The 18,122-nt window shown below is 39.6% G+C and overlaps 3 protein-coding genes across 5 annotated transcripts; 1 reads left to right on the top strand and 2 right to left on the bottom strand.

Annotated features, from left to right (window-relative positions):
* Positions 1-217: 217 nt before the first annotated feature.
* Positions 218-3,470, top strand: ckap4 (cytoskeleton associated protein 4). The gene is given in 3 exon segments (XM_067489809.1): positions 218-709; positions 1,883-2,981; positions 2,984-3,470. Coding segments are annotated over 3 exon segments (1,557 nt in total). The 5' UTR covers positions 218-391; the 3' UTR covers positions 3,124-3,470.
* On the bottom strand, positions 2,703-8,655 carry ikbip (IKBKB interacting protein). 2 transcript variants are annotated; one of them, XM_067489812.1, is made up of 4 exons: positions 8,189-8,654; positions 7,986-8,103; positions 5,265-5,486; positions 2,703-4,662 (listed from the first exon to the last, which is right to left on the bottom strand). In XM_067489812.1, the coding sequence occupies exons 1-4, from the start codon at positions 8,392-8,394 to the stop codon at positions 4,096-4,098; spliced, it is 1,113 nt and encodes a 370-aa protein (XP_067345913.1). In that variant the 5' UTR covers positions 8,395-8,654; the 3' UTR covers positions 2,703-4,095. The 2 variants fall into 2 exon arrangements, with proteins under 2 accessions (XP_067345913.1, XP_067345912.1); XM_067489811.1 differs by lacking the exons at positions 2,703-4,662; positions 5,265-5,486 and adding an exon at positions 5,635-7,151 and having other exon boundaries at positions 8,189-8,655.
* A 582-nt stretch (positions 8,656-9,237) lies between these two features.
* Positions 9,238-16,940, bottom strand: arfgap3 (ADP-ribosylation factor GTPase activating protein 3). 2 transcript variants are annotated; one of them, XM_067489807.1, is made up of 16 exons: positions 16,779-16,940; positions 16,008-16,126; positions 15,581-15,653; positions 15,347-15,478; positions 14,702-14,782; positions 14,468-14,561; positions 14,311-14,370; positions 14,151-14,197; positions 13,895-14,049; positions 13,603-13,734; positions 13,388-13,513; positions 13,163-13,312; positions 12,656-12,782; positions 12,312-12,399; positions 11,748-11,872; positions 9,238-11,644 (listed from the first exon to the last, which is right to left on the bottom strand). In XM_067489807.1, the coding sequence occupies exons 1-16, from the start codon at positions 16,845-16,847 to the stop codon at positions 11,627-11,629; spliced, it is 1,596 nt and encodes a 531-aa protein (XP_067345908.1). In that variant the 5' UTR covers positions 16,848-16,940; the 3' UTR covers positions 9,238-11,626. The 2 variants fall into 2 exon arrangements, with proteins under 2 accessions (XP_067345908.1, XP_067345909.1); XM_067489808.1 differs by having other exon boundaries at positions 14,729-14,782.
* Positions 16,941-18,122: the final 1,182 nt, after the last annotated feature.

Genomic DNA, 18,122 nt, shown 5'->3' with positions numbered 1-18,122 from the left:
TTTTGATGGGGGCACTTGAAAAACTCAATAAAGTTACCTCCTATGCAACAAAGGCAGCAGCACCAGAGAGATGCTGCTGCACGAATTTCAATTCGTGTCTTTGGGTGAAAATAGAACATTATCTGAGAAGTTTAATAGAAATCAATTTGTAATTTCCTGTTGTTTCAAGCCATTAAACTATACCCACGCAGAGCGTGTAGTTAAACATTGGACAGCCCCCTATCCGCATACCTAAACACAAAAAGCCCTGTGGAAAGACACGACGCGCTCACTGATACGCTGCTGCTCCAGTGGAGTGGAACTGGAAAGGAAACCGTGTCTATCCACGAATGCAAAACCAGCAGCACTCACATCACACAGACACAAAAATCTCAGCGAGCTCCTACAGAAAATGACTGCGAAAAGCCGAAACAAGAGCAGCCCCGTCGAGAAAAGCGCTGCGTCCAGCCAAGATGATGCCACGAAGAAAATCCAGAAAAGTGCCGGTAATGGAGTGAGTGGCTCCGCACCCCAGGGCGCACGGTCAGGGAGCTGGCTCGGTGTTATTGTGTCCACGGTGTTTTATTTGGCCTTAATAGGCGCCGCAGGGTTCGCAGCTTTGCATTTACAGCAAGTACTGGACGAAATCCGTCAGACGAGCGCCAGACATGAGGATAGCGCACGGCAGAGCGCAGAACTGAGCCGTAAAATGGACAATGCCGTTCAACAGGTAGGTAGAACATGCTGTGAGCCGATGAGGGGTTCAGGGGAAGTGTTCCTAAACTTTTTCAGAACTTACCATGACGAGCTCATAAGATGGGCCATTTCACACTTTTTGTCACTGCATGCGCACCAACGCATCTCTTGGCTCCTAATGGAAGCGCTCTCTTAATTCATTAATTTCCTGATTCCTCTAGCGGCTTTGAAGTCCAACGTGTCTACTTTCTGAAGAGCATTCAGGAAGTAGGGCCTCCAGCTTTTGATTAACTTACAACTGTTCACTGCAGACTTCACTCAACTGTGTGAACGCTATAGCTGCAACATGTTGTATTTATTTGCTCTGGTTCATTTAATTGTATCTTGCATCATGTAATAATTTTGAACGTTTAAATGTGATCTGATGTATTTTTATTTACAATTCATACATCAGCCAGCCAATTGATAATCACACTCATATAGCTCCTTCCCACTTGACCTAAGACAAAGTGCTTTACAGATGATTAAAAGTAATCAAGCAACATTATATTAATATGAAAATATAGAAACAGACAAAATAAATAACAATACATACCTACGAAATAAACTTACATACTTCCAAAAATCCAAAGAAAAGTAACAAAATCCAGATGAGAATGACATTTTACACAGACTTACAAATAGTTCTGGTTTCTGGAGCTTTTAACTACGTCACATGGTCTTTGATATCAAATAAATGGATCTGTGTGACTGAGTAAATCCATTAAACCTTGGCATGATTCATCCTGCTGATGAAGACTGCTTGGTGACACACTCAGGAAAATGGTCCTAATTGGACGTTGAGCTCAAAATATGTTTGTCAAACTACAAAACTAAGGTTTGGATTGAAGTTTCTTGAAAGTTGTCAAATTAAAATAACATGATAAAACAGTGTGGTTGGGTAACAGTTGGCTGCCGTCCAGGGAAAATCAGATTTTGTTTTTAACTCAGGTATAACATCTAATTTCACAGCAAAACATTCTACTTCATAGGTTGAATAAATAATTAAAAAAGTTTTGGATAATCTAAGAAAATGAACTGGCAAAAGCGTTTTACGGTGTTTGTTAAAAAGCTCACATTTATATTGACCTACCAATTAAACTTTTACCGTCACGTTAGGGATAAAAAGGTGGATAAAAAAGGTCTTTTCTGTTTTCTTGTTGTGCAGGTGGAGTCTCTGAGGAGTGTTGTGGACGGGCTGGAGTCATCACTGGGCATCACACGGGTGGAGCTGGAGGGGGCTATTAGTCGGATGAAGAGGGGCGAGGTGGAGACAAGGAGGGTGGAGGAGGCTCTTCAGAAGCTCCAGAACGACCTACTTAGGGATCTTTCAGAAGGCATCAAGGAGGTGAAGGAGGCTCGCGAGACAGACTTCTCCTCTCTAGAGAAGACTGTCGAGGAGCGACTGGCTGAGGTGAGTCAGTCCATCGCAGCCAGCGTTGCCGAGTTCACTGAAGCTCAGGGCGAAGTGCAGAACCAGCTGGCTGATCTCAAAGCCCGGCTGGATGAAATGGAAGACCCTACTCTTGTCAAAGAAGAGCTCTCTGCCATTGTTAATGTTGTTGCTGAAATCAAAACGGCCAAACAAGAGGCTGATTCCACCGCTAATTCACTCAGTCAGCAGATAGGGTCTGTAAGGGATGAGCTCCAGACTCGCAACAAGGAAGTAGCCTCACTGTCCAAAGATGTCGAAACAGTGAGGTCTGTAATGCAGGAGACCGTTGGGACCCTTAAGCAGTCGCTGTCTATAGCAGAGGTTGAAGTTCAGACTCTGAAGGACAAAACTGTGACACTGGAAAGTGGGCTGGTGCAGGCTGCTGATGCTCTTCGTAAAGTGGAGGAGCAGGTGGAGGGAACAGTTCCTCAGGTCCAGAAAAGGTCAGAGGACCTCGAAGCCAGACTTAAGGTATCAGAGGAGAGTGGAGATGTACTGTCTGCATCACTGTCAGAAATCAGCTCCAAGGTGGAATCACTTTTTGCCAGGTATGACACTCATGAAAGTACTTTAGCTGCACAGGGGCAGGCTGTGGAGAAAGCCAAAAGTGGCTTGGAGCAGGAGCTGGAAGCACTGAAAAGCAGTTTGAAGGAGATTCAATCCAGCATAGCCGCTGTGGGTGGTGCCCAGACCGAACTAGCTTTGAAGGACTCCAGTCTGGGTGAGCAGGTGGAACAGCTGGAGAAGAGGCTTTCTGCTCTGGAGGAAAGCAGCAGTGTGGAGCCGGAGCAGGTGGAGAGCACAGAAAGCGCGACAGATGAAATGGAAGACCAGGACTGAAGCTAGAAGGTGATGATCAGGTGCTTTCTCCTCAGCAAACACTGCAGGACACCACACAGACACTCGCAGGCTTCTCCAAACCCCTCAGCGAAAAGGAAACCATCAGGATGCCAAAGACAATTGAGAATCTGTGACCATAACTCACTTAACTCACTCCTATTTTAATGAAGGTCTATTGCTCAAACATGATGGACAAATGTTGCACGTTTTACTAGAAAAGATGTGAGAAAAATTGGGTCTGGTCATGAAAAAAAAGAGGCGCTGAGCTGGACTGCTGATCTGTGAACTCAAATCCACACTCATTCTGCACTGTAGTTTTAATTTCTTGTGTTGTATTAGACATTTTCAGTGCCAGGGCTGTTTTTCTAACCTCATCATGCAAAAATAAGCATTTTTTTTTTTTTTTTTTTTAGCATTTTCTTGTTTACTCACGCTGTTTATTTTATTTTTGGGAAGGAATAAAAACTCCTGTTGATTCTGAGTTGTGAGGAATTCTTTCTTGGTGAGAACTTGTTGGTCAAACAAATTTGCTGCTTTGTTGAACTGCCTTTACTGTGACATCATTGGTGAGATGTTTATTGTAAGGGAGGACATTAAAATTAACACTTATTGATAGGAGGGGTAGGATTTGATAAAACCATAGTAATTTTTATCTACTGGGAAACGTCATACATCAGTATATTCAACAATCTGTGACAACACATACTACACATGTAAATCTTTGGAGTGGAGCGCAGAGAGAATTCGCCACCTCTTCATGACCGAAGACCTTGTGCTGAACTGTTTCATGTGCAAACTCTGCTGTCGGGTAACAGCTGATTTGGTTCTCGAGATGCTTCCTTCAGGTGTTCTGCAGAAATGTGCTTCCTTGTGCAAAACCTGTGCAGTTATGGCGCCACGTCGCTAGCATTAAGCACAGACATTAGTCAAATGCCAACGGTGTATAAGAGTCAAATTTGATGTAGAAAGTCTGTGTCATTATTTCACTTTCACACTTTTATTTTACTGTAACAAAGCTTATTAAACAGTAGTGTAACAGTTGACTGGATGTAATGCTGAGCAAAAGCCAAAAAAGAGCAGAGCGACATATTGTTGAAGTGAGTTGATCATGTTGGCATGTCCATCTCTCTAACATCAGATATATCAGCTATTTCACTAACCTGTTTAGTCGTAAGACTTAAATCTCCCTCTACTGCAGTGAGGTTAGCTAGTGTCTGCCTAAGCTCATCAATCTCCTGCTCTCTTTCAGTCAGATCCTCTGCCAATCGTCCTATTCGCAGAGTCAGATCTGAAAGCTGGGGCTCAAACGCCCCAAAATCCCTCTTTATGGCGGCCACCTTTGGTTTAAGGTCACTGGCAAAGGTCACTGTCCTTATCAGACGAGCTCTGCTACTCGCCAGATCCCTCAAGCGCTCAGAGATCTGGTTGTCCGCTGCAGTGAGTTCAGGGATGCTTCTGCGCAGCTGCTCGATGGCTTGCGTGTTGCGTTCAGATGCAGAGCGGACATTTGAGACTCGGTCAATGCTGCTGGCCAGCACGTCCCCTATGCGTTTGACCATGCTGCGCTCCACCTGAGCTGCCTTGTCTTCTAGCTCTCCAACGTGAGTGAGTAGAGACTCCAGCTCAGATTTCAGCCCGTCCATCCTGCGCACATCTGTCCTCACTGATGCCACCTAGAAAGGGAGTTCAAGAGAAGAACGGGTGTTAGGAAAAGCAGCACCGTGGAAATATTCTTCAGTAAGAATATACTTTTATGGGGAACGGTTTACAAAAACTACAAAAAAAGTTTGTATTATATCTTTTGGCAGTATCCACATTTTTGTGCTGATGAAGTTCTCTGGGATTCTTTCTACTCTAACTGCAGGCAATAATAAGTAGATTTATCGCAGGATCATACGTGGAGAGCAAAGTCCAAAAGCTGCCTCTGGAAGATTTATATTTAACACATTTCAGGCCTTGCCCTGGTGTATTTCTGCCATCACATCTAAAATTCTTGGATCATCAGAAAACTTATCAGCATAATTTGCTGCCTGCAGCTCCTCAGATATGAGAATCTGAAGGTTTTTGTGGTTTAATGTAACAAAAATACTTCGTTTACTGACATTTCCCAAATTAATGATTAACTAAAAATATTGAATCAATCATATAACCTTTAGTTGCAATGTCAGACAATTTCGTGCAAGAACTATCCTGATTTCAGCACAGTGGCTCATTTCTCTTCTATTCTTTTATTGGAAAAAATAACCAATAACCACAGTGAAACAACCTCACATACCTTGTTTGTGAAGTCCTTAGCGATGGCCGAGGTGCGTTCTTCGATCTGTCCCACAGCATCTCTCAGCGCTGTGAAGCTGGTTTGAAGCTGAGTTCGTTTCTCAGTGAGCCCAGAAGCCCACTCCTTCAGCTGCCTGACGTCCTGCTCCAAACCCTCAAGCTGAGGATGCAGAACCCCCGGCTGACCCCCAAGGTCCTCCAGCATCAGCTGGACTCCCTCACACTGAAAGAGGAAATACAGTACATGACAGGTCCAGGAGGAGGTGGAAGTGATATTAAGCAATCATGCCTTAAAACACATCATTTCAGTTTATTCTTTTCTACTGAAAACACATGGAGGGATTAAATAAGAAAATGAAACAAATCAGATGTCAGTTAAAAAATTTATTTTATTAAATAAGCCCAGTGATGGAATGACCACACTTTCAACAGATGGATTTTGACAGTAAAAATAAGACAAGATTCCAGTACCTAATCTAAAGTCAAATGGGCAGATAAACTTTAGGGTTGCAGACAATGACAATGTTCATGACTAACTGTTTAGTCTATAAAATTTCTGCAAATTTCAAAATCTACTAATAAAAAGAAAACAATTTGGAAATTTACAAGAAAATGTTGCTTGTTTTTTAAGATTTAACAAATTGCTCAAAACAAATCTGCACCTAGATAATATTTTTCCCCACATTCCTCTTTAGAAAAGTTCTGAAATTATTATTTTTTTTACTTCTGCAAACAGAAAGAAATAAATGTAAAAAATAATGTTTAATCCAGTCAGACTAGATAGTGTTTTATATGCTATCGGTGAAAACAGCTGGTTTAAGAATAATGAGATGTGAAGCTGCATGAACCAAACCATTAAACTACATTATTGTGCTTGTGTGCAGTTCATGTAGAATTTGGGTTATTTTTATACAATCATTTTACATAATCTTAATACTGACATGAAAAGTCTTCTAGACAGTGCTGCTCATAACACTAGAGCTAAATGCTATTGAAGACTTTAATCAGTGGGATCATGATGCAGAGGTGGAGATGGCCTGTCCTCGTCATCTTTGTCCCACTCTTCGTCCTCCTCTTCCAGTGTGTCACTGTCCATTTGGCTGTCAACTCTGTTTTCCCTCAACACCATGGTCAGTTCACGGACTGCCTCTTTAACCACGGACAACTCATTCTTCATCTTCAGGATGCTGTTCTGAGCCTGTAAAGTGTCCAGCTCCTGTCTGATCTCAAGGATTTCATTGAGGGCTTTCAGCATACTGTCCTCTGTCCCAAACACTTGTAATGTTAACTCCTCCAGCCTCTTCTCCGCCCCGCTCAGATCCCCACCCAGCCTCAGGATAGAGCGCACTGCCTCCTCCACCTCTGGCAGATGCTCTTCACACTCCTTTACCTGGGGAATGTGCTCCTGGAGCATAGAGCTCAGTTCAACCTCCCTCTTGGTAAGCCTGCTGATCTGCTCCTCCAGCTTGTGGATCTGCTTGGTGTTCCAGTCCAGCTGGTCCTGCACTCGCTTGGCGTCATCTTCCTCTGTGCGTTCCAGAGCGCGAGCGTTCCTCTTTGTGCTGTCCTCAAGCTCTTCCAACCTCTCTTCCAGTAACCGGGCCCTCCTCTCAGCCTCGTTCACCTGCTCGGTGGCTCCGGTGTGAGCTTCCCTTGACTGGGCCTTGAGGGCAGCCAATTCAGAGGAGATGGTAGCCAGCCGCTCCTGCCACGTCTCCGTTACGTTGAGGAAATAGGCGTTTACAGTCTGCAGGTCACGGGAGGCAGAGGTCTCGTCGGCTTGCATTGCCATGATGACACCGTGGAGGATGGACATTTCCTGCTGGAGTCTTGTTGCCAATGAGACAGTGGAGAGCGCCTCCTGTAGGTCGTCCTCAGAGGCGGCAAGCTGCAGCCGCAACACAAAACAGGAGGGCTGTTTCTGAGGGAGCTCTATGGTCCTCAGTATTCATGCATAACACATACAATGGGAAACAATGCTCGTGCAAAATAACGGAAGTGCGACTAAGAAAGTATTGTGTTGAATAGACACACAACTGTGGCCAGAGACATAAAGAGCATGCAGGAAGGATCATTTCTGCCAATTTGAGAAGAGTTTAATTGAATGTTTTCAAATGTTGAGATTTACTGAAGATCTTTAAATAAAGTAAATATTTGTGATATGACTCCTTTCTGTAATAAAGAGCAAATTCTGCCTATCAGGTTCCATTTGAATTACTTTTAAAGGTATTAAGTAAAGAAAAACTGTCCAAAGTGTCCCAAGAAATGCAAACTAAATTGAATGTGATGAAATACTGAAAATAATGAGGTTTTGTTTTTATCATTTGGAATTCTGTTAAGCATCTCATGAAGCCTCACATTTACCTAAATATTTTATAGTCACACAAACCCAAAAACATCCTAATAACCTAAATTATTCTCCACCCAAATTAAAGTCAGATGCAAATAATTTACTTAGTGATGCACAAACTGCTAAAAATGGAATAATCCTCAGAATAGATTGCCACCTTATTCTGTAGGCTCTTCTTCACTAGTAGAAAGAAGATCCAGAGAAAACTTAAAATGTATTTTTAATAATGTGAGCACCTCATGTAAAATCCAATTAATCTAAATTTTTTTCAGACACTAATATATGAAAAATATGAGCACATTCATTTTTGTTTTTTTACACAAAATGCACTAAAGTCATCTCAAGCCCTGTTTGACTATAAATCAAACGTACCCTTTTAGAAACCTTTAACACTTCTTCCTCCATGTCGAACAGACTGGACGTCTTCTTCTGCAGAGATCTGCAATTCTCTTCAATTTGGGAGAATCTCTCATTCTGTTGTAGCACCACCCTGAAATTAAGAAACAGGCCCAGTCAGATGCAAACAATAAAAATCCGTTTCTAGGATTAATAACGTTACTAAATCTTTTACATACCAACTCAGAGCTCCACATGCCACAAAAGACAAAAAGCACAGAAAACTTTTAATGTCCAGGCCCGAAGACGATGATTTGTTCGCTCCTGTGTTGTTTCCAGCTTCCACCCTTGCTTTTTGTTCCTCATCTCTTGTAGAGGTTTCTGATACTTCATCACTTTGTTTTTGCGCCTGAGTTTTCTTCCTCTGCTTTACCTCAGTAGGCATTTTACACACACTGGCATTCACTGCTGGGATCTTTTGCGGCGAAGGATTTCAAAAGGCCTCAAAGAAATAATTCCAATAACTATTATTTACGTTGTTGAGTTAAATGAGAACTTTGTTTTACAAAAAACGTGCATGACTAAAAGTGCTAAATTGAAAGAACGACAGTATTCGTCTGTTTACGGAACATGTTCCTTTTTAGTGTACGCTGTTCCTTGGAAAAATGTGGCATTCAAGTGTTCCTTGTAAACTCAGAATTTACACTACCAAAGTTGGAAAGCTTCAAACTGCCCTTGTTCCAAAAAGAGGAATAGATTGCAATGAGCAATAAATTGATTTCAGGGAGAAAAAAAAAAAACGTTCGTCATGTTCAACTTGTTCAACTGAAGTCAAATTGTGATAATTGCCACCATACCGACCGGATACGAAGACCCCCAAACGCATCAATCAGCCACGTAAGCGGTTGCCAGAATTTGTCGACACTGGGGTAAAAAAAAGGTTTAATGTCTGCTAGCACAACAGAAACAATACAATTTACTCTGTAACATTTTTATTAATCACTTACAATTTCAGTAGTGTATCTAGCAAAACAACCACAAAAATTAAAATAAATCGCAGGTAAAATATTTAGTTTATACCTATCTAAAGTGAAAATTAGCAGATTTTTTTTCCATTTCTATACTTTTAAGTTAAATAATTTGTCTTTGGGACATTCTTCACATAATACAGCACATCAATGGGCATCAACTTAAATTCTATGGAATTCTAATAATCTCTTCATGAAATAATAAATGCTCAAGTCTCCATTACGAAACAAATAAGAAACACAAATAATTAAGAAACAGAGAAGTTTAGGCATGAGCCATTTATTTGGCATGTTTGCAAAAAATTTACCCACATTTTGAAGGTCAAAATGGCCAGAATTTGATTATTAGTACTGTTCTATAAATGGTAATTCAAAGCACTATAAAACAGTGTATGTAGCAGTTCATAGCCTTCAGCAGAAATTGGACCATTCAGTTATTCCAATACTATTCAGTGGATGGATCCAAACAGCCATGTGCTGTCTCATGTTCAGGACTTGTCTTTGTGTTCTAATAGCTATAAGGGACATGCAAATTACACAACCTGCTATTCTTCTTAGTAACATTTAACAATATTAAAAAAAAAAACAAAAAAACAATCTTGACTTAGAGGCAAATGTTCAATTACAATACAGTACATTTAAGCAAAAGCTGCCATGTGCTGTGTCATAACAAATTATGTGCAAAAAAAAGGTAACCAGAGGACTCCACAATATTGCAATATCAGGGTGTGTTATTCTGACACCTTTGGAATAAAGTGTAAAGTGATGGAGTAAAGAAACATTTGGTCAGTGAAGGATATAAAACGTTCACTTTGTCCCTCTTTGCACAGTAGGCTTTAAAACCACTAGCCTCTTTACACTGCACAACAACATATCTAAAGTTAAATTTTTAGCATGGCAAACTACACCTAATGCTCAAGCAAAAAAAGTAGCTTTTCTATCGCTTTTCAAAATTCAAAACAACAGCAACAACAAAAAAAAAAGCTCAGCACAACCTGTAGTGGTATTTCTATCTCATCACAGCTCTATTATGTGACAAAATCAAAGCTAACGTGTGAACCTTGGCAGTATGTTTCACCAACAAATAATAATTTGAAGGCCTTAAAGGGATTGTTTACATTCATTTTGTTAAGGGAATACAGGTGCTGTACAATAGGCACCAAAGCTACCATAACATCCCACCACACCAAGAAAGTGTTCACTTTTAGTGTGGATTTAAATAATATGCCAAAGGGGACAACAGAGTCTCCGCTCTAAATTAATTAGAAATCAATATATTACAATATCACCTATATTCTCAATTGTGTCTTTAAAGTGTGTGATTCAAAGCAACTGGAGTAAACAAAAACGGATCGGCATCAAGCAGGATTAATCTAGTGCTATGATGCTGACTGCTTAACGGTTTATTGATGTCATTGTTGTAAAGGAATAGTTTGAGATCTTGGGAAATGCATTTACTTGCTCTTTTGCATAGTCTTGGTTGAGAAGACAGAAACCAATCTTGTTTTTGTCCGTTAAATGTGAAGCTAAAGCCAGAAGCCAGTTATCTTAGCTCAGCATAAGACTGGCTACAGCTGTGAAGCCGTCCCTTTTGGCAATTTCGAGTCCGTGTGGCTGGTCAGTTGTGTCAGGAAGTTTTGTGTCTGTTTTTTTGGCTACTTATTTCAGTCACAATATGACACACAATCTGTGTGTGTTTTTTCATTCATATTGTATCTTTACTATTTACATTTTACACCTCTTAATTACCTGCAGGTCATTTATTGGTTTTGCAGCTTATATGACCAGTGGTAACAAACTCCTTCCATAAACACTCGCAAATTCTATTAATTAACTTGTAAAACGATTTGCTTTTTCTAAAATGTCAAACTATTCCTTTAAACTTAGTATTTAATAGTTCCTTAGGCTCCATGTCATTTTGTAACTGCAGGTGCATGACCTACAAAAACAATCAAAACTGGAGCTGTGTGCAAGTTAATTAAGTTTATATTCCAAAGAGGCCAAATTTGAATTAACAAAAACACATCTGGTCCCACAAGGCCTTGTTATCTGTTTTTGGTCCTATCTGTGGAAGAGTAAACATAAGTGCACTTTGGGGAAGGAAAGGACACTTTCATAAATGCAAAGCATAAAGAAAAAAAGGAACAATATGGCACTAAAGAGTGCATGTGAAGGGTAAGAGAGTGTTTAACCAAGTAGGTATTTACATCATCTTCACTGTTTAGGTTTTAACTTTTTAGATACAAAGGTATCCAAAACTAAATCCCTCCTTCATATCACAAGAAATCATCAAACTGCTACATACAAGATTTCGAAATATTGAGTAACACCAAAACCTCAAAGCAAACTAAGTAAATATTCATGACTCTACTATACATAATCCCTTTAAGGTGCCTGCAAAGGAACAAATATTGTGCTTCATCTGTCATGTTGTTTCTAACAACAGTTGTATTTATGTTGTGTTTATCAAATTAAAAAAATGATATAGATGTACAGAGGGTGATCCTGGGGTAAATTTGATGCAGAGCACTGATTGAGCTTCCTCCTTCTCTCCTCAGCTGAGAAAAACAACACTCACTGGGAACATGATCCAACTCTGGTTGCCAGAGCCTCACTGCAGGCAGAATTCAAGAGGAGTCACATCTAGACTCAAGAACTGTAGTGATCCTGAACAAGAAAAAGACAAACAAAAACAAATACATACACGTAAGTTTTTGTACTCAAGAGAAATGTACACATTGGTTTACAAAGTGTCTTTTGTATGACGAACCTGAATTGAGCTAACTACTCCGCTGGCCATGACAGAGAGTTTTCCTGCAACTGAGCGCACTCCGAGTTTAAGCTGTGTCATGTCGGGAGCACTGGGCAGCACGTTGGTCAGACGGTATGAACTTGCTGTGTCGAGCAGACAGACAGGAAACAATGTGTACTTAAAGGTCAACTTCATTTTTATGGTTCTAGTGTGGGGAGTAGAAAATGCTATAAAGGGTCTCTGACAGCTGCTTTCAGGTCTGTAAAGAGGTGGCTGATTCACCAAGCAGTGTGACATCAGATTCTGCATAGACTACTAATCTCTCAGCGAGTGGGCAATGTCTTATTTTGGTTATGGACTAAGAACAGACAGCTAACTATAACAGTTTGGGGACTGGGATCTAGATGTATAAGTGGAATTCAAGTTTAAATGTGGGAGTTATTTGTAAGTTTGCTACATCAGGCCTAATACAGAAATGTTTACGCTAAAGATACAAACGTTAGATGGCAATAAATGGGTTTTTTTTGAGTAATTACACATCATACACTGAATTGTTTTGGTAACTATGCAATAGCTTCTTACCACTCTGTTTCTTTGGATCATCAAAAAGGTCAGCTGAGCTTATGGAAGCACTCCCTGCAAATCTTTCCAGTCTCGTTTTGGCTTCATACTGAAGAACAGAACATATATATGTTGTTTATGTTTTAGTACACACATTTCCATTAAGTTAAAAGACAGTTCAACAATACAAATTCTGAGAAAAGTCTGGATTAGCTTAAAGCTCATAATACCAATGTCTATGACACCGTTATTCCTCAAGAGTTTTAAAATGTCACTGAATAGTTACTGTTTGACTACATGCTTCGTGCAGAAGAAATATAAACACAATATACTTTAAAGGTTGGATGAACATTATGATTGATTACTTCAGAGTTGTTTTGTTTTCCAAAGTACATGTCGGAAGAGATTGCTTTGACATCATCTCCAAACTTCTTACGAGCTTCTCCGGTGTCTGACACTGGTACTGGGTCTGGTTTTCTTCTGGTTGTGGGTCTGATAAAAAATAAAAGATCAGAAAAGAAAACTGCTAAAAATAAAATACAACTTTTAACACCAACTCCATACTGTGAAAGCCGACATTGGTATTGATGATATAAAAATGTCAAAGTACAATACAAACTGACATACTGTACAGACTTACATATTCAATCTAGTCTAAAAAGTCACAGTGGTGTACAAATTACAACCAGCTTGAAATCAATAAACACCAGAACTGTTAAAACTGTAACATGAACAAAATCAAAATCAAGTTTAAATTGCTCGTGGTGAATGTTGTTTCGGAAAAAATTTCTACTATATGAAGCTGTAAATTATCCCGAGCTCAAGTATTTTACAGCAAAAGCAAGACGCCATCAAAACACACAATAGTCTACCTGTCATCCTGTAAAAAATAAGTTGAGGACAAGTAGAAGTCAGGCTCTGGTTTCTTGCTCTCCTTCATCCAGCCGCCATCATCGGCTTCACCCCACTTCGAGGAGAAATTATCTGAGGATTCTGTTTGATCCTCAAACCGGGACAATATCCTAAAGAAGGAAAGGCATTTTAAGTTGAACCGACCACAGCAGCTGAAAAACAAAACAAACTGATTTTAATCTGACCTGGCGCTGAAGGAACCTTCATCATCATCGTCTTCAGTGAACCGCCGTCCTTTGGTGGTCTTGGTCCCCATTGGATTCTCCTGCTGGATGATGTGCATGTCTGATGTCACAGAGTGAGAGACTCCACTACAGACAAGACCAAGAGACCGAGTAAGAATGAGGGCAAGAGACACATTTAAAATTAACCGCTAGTATTTGCGTCTTCAACTTCATACCCCCTCATGCCCAAACCCATGCCCAGTCTCTCAGCTTGCTCCTTTTTCTTCCCCTTCAATCCCTTTATTTTCTGGTCTTCTATTTTCCTCTGCTGCTCAAGATCCTTATAGGCCAGTCGCAAGGATGGAGCACTGTGAGAAGAAAATCAGACGAGTTAAAAAAACAAAAAAACTATGGACTGAAATACAGCGGGGCCAAATACTGGGTACGTCTTCAAAGTAGGAAACAGACTTGCATATTAAAAACATGTAAAAAAATAAAAATAAATAAATAAAAAGTGAAAACACGTACATAGATGCCTCTGACTGTATATTCTTCCTGGAACTCTGAGCACTGTCTTCTTTCTCTTGGAGTTTGTCAGCAGCTTGAGCCTTCTTCTCTAGCTCTGAGAAACTCTGGTTGCTAACTTTGTGAGCACCAAGACCCCCCGGCTTCTTAGAGGCCAACTGCAAACAGACACAATATACATACAGTAAAAGACAGCGAATGCAAAGTCTATGAACATATACAAATCATAAATACGCTACAAGTGTTGCTTTGCACATACTGTTTTCTTGGTAGCAGCTGGCTTCTTTTTAAAAAGAGAGGATGGCTCTGGAATTATTAAGGGACAGTAACATACTCTAAGTTATAGCAGTTATTGAGACACTAAAATGTCCTAAATGAAAAAAAAAAAAATAGATTTGAAGACTATACAGTAAACTAACCTGGGTGTGCTTTTGGAGAAACACTCAGCATTTCCACACTCGGACCTTCTGCTGGATTGCCTGAAAATATTGAATGGAATTTTAAGAAACCACATAAACCGTACTGAGACAAAGCTATTTCTGTGTGTTACACTGTTAAAGGCGAAAGAGTGAATACCGTTATTGTCTTCCTCATTTTCTGCAGGTGAGGGTGTCTCTAAAGTGGAGGAGCTGAGACTCATTTCAGCCATGTTTAAATTTTCAGGAACAGCCTATGAAATGAACAGACACATGGTTAAGTGACTAATTGTCAGTTGCTGTGTCTGTACCCAAAAAGCATATATATATATATATATATATATATATATATTTAAAAAAAAAAAAACACAAAATAAGGAAAACACTCTATTACCTGTGAATGCAGACTGAAGAAATCTACCTGTTTGTCACCTGGTGATGTTGGTGAGATCGGAGCCTGACTGTCAAGCCACAACTGTAGAGAAGAACAGCAAAAAACTGATATAACTTGTCACTGCACCTACAGACATGTTTTATGAACGGTAGATAAACTACACAGGAAGCCAATAAGGGTTTTCTCTGTGTTTGTTCCGTTTTGTTGTTTATGTCGTCGCTTTGTCTTGAAAGTTAGTTGGTTTTATGAAGTGTATGTGTACCGATGACACCATCAATGACATCACATGGCTGCCTTTGAAGTTTCCCTAACCAGAAAACAATGCTTGTTTAGAGTTATTGGCGCTAACAGACGTACGTGGACTACAAGGTAGCGGTGGACAGCAACAAGGCAGTAGTGGAAAGTTGAGGGTGTAGTTGTGGAGGTACACGGTTTCTTACCGTGTTCTGTGGCATTATTTTGAGAAACGTTTTCTGTGGAAAACTTGTGGAACATGGCATTCAATAAATGTTAAGTGGATAGCACATGACAATCAGACATGAGTAATACTGCCTTTATACTTGTTGTATTTAATTTCTTAGCTAAATATTTCTTTCAATCTGCGTGCAAGTGTTTTTAGACAGTAAAAAAACCTCTCTGCATTACCTCAGTGCCATGACGTCTGGTGGCTTGTGTGGCCAAACTCTTTATCTTCTCTCTGTACAGCTGAGCAGCTCGGCTGTTGTACTTGGCATTGGCAGCATTGGCTGTGCAACCGTGTTGATTGAAAAATCCAATCTGCCATAGGATGGTTAAAACAGACAGCGAAGAACAAATAGGAGTCAACAGGTAATGCTACTGGGATTACAGTCTGTGTCTGTGCTGATATTTTGTACTCACAGCACTGGCATTGCCTCCCACTTGCATACATCTCAGCTGAAACCACGACCAGTTAAAATCCAGCTCAGTAGACCTGTTTAATACATGGTTGGGGTAACGCAGGTTTAAAAACATCTGCCATTAGGGTCTTTTTTTGACAAGTTTCTATTTATTTTAAGAAAGTAGCACAATTTATTCTCCAATTAAGAAACATTTCAAATATCAACTACGGAAAAATTGTCTTTTTACTGCTAGAAAATCCAATTCAATAGAAAAAGATATCTGAAAACTGGCTTATTGGTAAGTTTACTTCTGTTGTAAACCCTGTTGTTGCTTGTGTGTTTGCAAGTATTACGCAGATTTCTTATTTTGTGATAACTACCTTTATTGTGAAGCACACTGTAGACTCTTGTTCTAAAAAGTTTTATATAATTAAGGCCTGACTTACCTGATAAAGCTCAGGTGCACCCCAAGGGACCTGTGGGTCCCAGAGCAGTCTATACATAGGAATACACCATATGTGATGCTGGCCCAGCTGGGGTTTTTAGCTGAACAGTCAAAACAAGCCTGTGGACAGATCGCAAAAAACTTGGAATGACAACTACTTATCAGGAAATATAAACTGGGGTTACATGATGAGAAGTCTAAAATCAATAACGGAGACGTGGAAGTAAACAGTGTCTGAGTTTAAAACAACAGCTATGAAACCACGAAGGTCTGAAGTGCACGTTGCCATTAAGATTAACTGTAGACAGCTGCTGTTTCAAACAGCTGTTGGTAAAGTTATTGCTGCAAGAGGCTTATTTGGGATTATCTGCAAGTATGTTGCCACACTCCACCTACATATTTTCAAGTGCACCTAACAGCTCGGGGAAGTTTGCATCAACCCGAAATGTAACGTCCTAAACAAACAAGGCTAATGCCACCACCTGTCAAAATGTAGCTAGCTAGGCTGTCAGCCACTTAGTAAACGTTTCAGTTGAACTGGTTACAGTTCACCAGTCTTTGACAGCTTTGTCTCCTGTAAACATTACCAAGGTACAATTATAGCGTTTCAACAAACATAAACGATTTCCCACATGACTCTTTTGGGATAACTCTTAAATTAAGCTTTGAGCTAGTTAGCTCTGGCGTTTCACAAGGTGCGACGTGTCAGATTTTAAGTTCAGCTTACTTCCTCGTTAGAGCTTTCACCGTCTGCTCTGTATAAAACTCTCACCTTATTCGTAGGAAGGGAGCGTAGTCGCTTAAAAATCGCAGAAATGTCTTGCTTGCTGGGCTCTGACATTATCCTGCTTGTTGGAAATACCTAGTGGTTAAAGAAGTAGCATGAAAAACAGCGCAGTGTTTTTTTTTTCCTCAATAATAACTGAATACGATACGTCAGCGAGAGAAAGCCGAGGCCCGCGCTGATTGGGTCAAACTGACCCGTGGTTATGTTATTGTAACAAGGGCTTCTGGGTAATGTAGTTTACTTTTTACAAGCGCGGCTCCAGGTCTCTATTAACTGCGTGGTAAGAGTTTTTAAAAACAACAAATAAATATTGTTATATACATTTATACTTCCTTACTGCTGAAGGATTTAATGTATACATGTTACTTATATTCACTTCAGACTTCAATTTAATACTGCGACAGGAGCACACAAACTCAGTACATAAGTAGCAGTAGTCCACTAATTGTACTAATTTAAGATACCCAGCATACATGGGCTTACATGACACTAAACACAAATAACCTACATATTTAAAATAGAACCACTTTATGCACTGACAGATACTTAATCCATACAAAACTCATCATTTACTATTTGGTATTTATTGCACCAGCATAGTAAATAACCCAACAAATACTGTAAATGCAGTGCAGTAAAAAAATACAATAGTTCCTAGAATACTAAAATGAATTCATGTTACTTTCCTCCACTTCAGTTGACTTAAAACAAAGCTTTTTTGTAATGTAGCTTACCTTTTGATTTCAACACTGTAATATTTAATTTTATTGAGATGAACTATGCCTTGTTTTCTCCCTCACCTTGCAAAAATTAAAATAAAAACAATAAATCATAAAATATGTATATTTTCTTTACTTGTTTCGTTGAAATGATATAACTTTCAACACCTTGCTAGATCGCTCTAATACTGAAATTTAAATGTAAATTTTAAGCTTTGTCTTTATTTTGAGTTTCATTTTAAAAGTACAATGCCACATATCAGAACCTTTATAACCTGAGCTACTTTATAATGCTGTCACTAGATTCACTTTTTAAATATCCTCAAACTCTATATAATTTACAGCACATTACACCGCATACCCATAAAATGACAAGACCCATGTCAGTCCTTACTGCAAAAATTCTTGTTTAAAAAACAATCTCAATTTAAAATGATCTGATGATTTCATCTTCTGTCCAATTTTTACACTCAGTCCTGTACTTACGTGCTGTCTTAAGTTTTATTTTACATGGATCTGTTCAATTTTGAGCAAATACAAGTCAAATTTTGATTAAGCAATTTCCACAAAATTCAAAGACTGGAACGTTTCTGTATTAAAGTGTATCCAG

The sequence above is a fragment of the Channa argus genome, chromosome 21, assembly GCF_033026475.1.
Source record: "Channa argus isolate prfri chromosome 21, Channa argus male v1.0, whole genome shotgun sequence".
NCBI lineage: Eukaryota > Metazoa > Chordata > Actinopteri > Anabantiformes > Channidae > Channa > Channa argus.
This window is presented reverse-complemented; position numbering and strand designations above follow the sequence as displayed.

Excerpts from the sequence above, each read along its gene's own strand:
- ikbip (XM_067489811.1), bottom strand. The coding sequence starts at position 8,394 with ATGCCTACTGAGGTAAAGCAGAGGAAGAAAACTCAGGCGCAAAAACAA. Across the intron at positions 8,104-8,188 it reads GCATGTGGAGCTCTGAGTTG|GGTGGTGCTACAACAGAATG; the intron begins GTATGTAAAAGA and ends TCTTAATTTCAG. Across the intron at positions 7,152-7,985 it reads TGTTAAAGGTTTCTAAAAGG|CTTGCCGCCTCTGAGGACGA; the intron begins GTACGTTTGATT and ends TTGCGGCTGCAG.
- arfgap3 (XM_067489807.1), bottom strand. The coding sequence starts at position 16,847 with ATGTCAGAGCCCAGCAAGCAAGACATTTCTGCGATTTTTAAGCGACTA. Across the intron at positions 14,198-14,310 it reads TTCTCCAAAAGCACACCCAG|AGCCATCCTCTCTTTTTAAA; the intron begins GTTAGTTTACTG and ends TAATAATTCCAG. Across the intron at positions 13,735-13,894 it reads ATACAGTCAGAGGCATCTAT|TGCTCCATCCTTGCGACTGG; the intron begins GTACGTGTTTTC and ends TTCTTCTCACAG.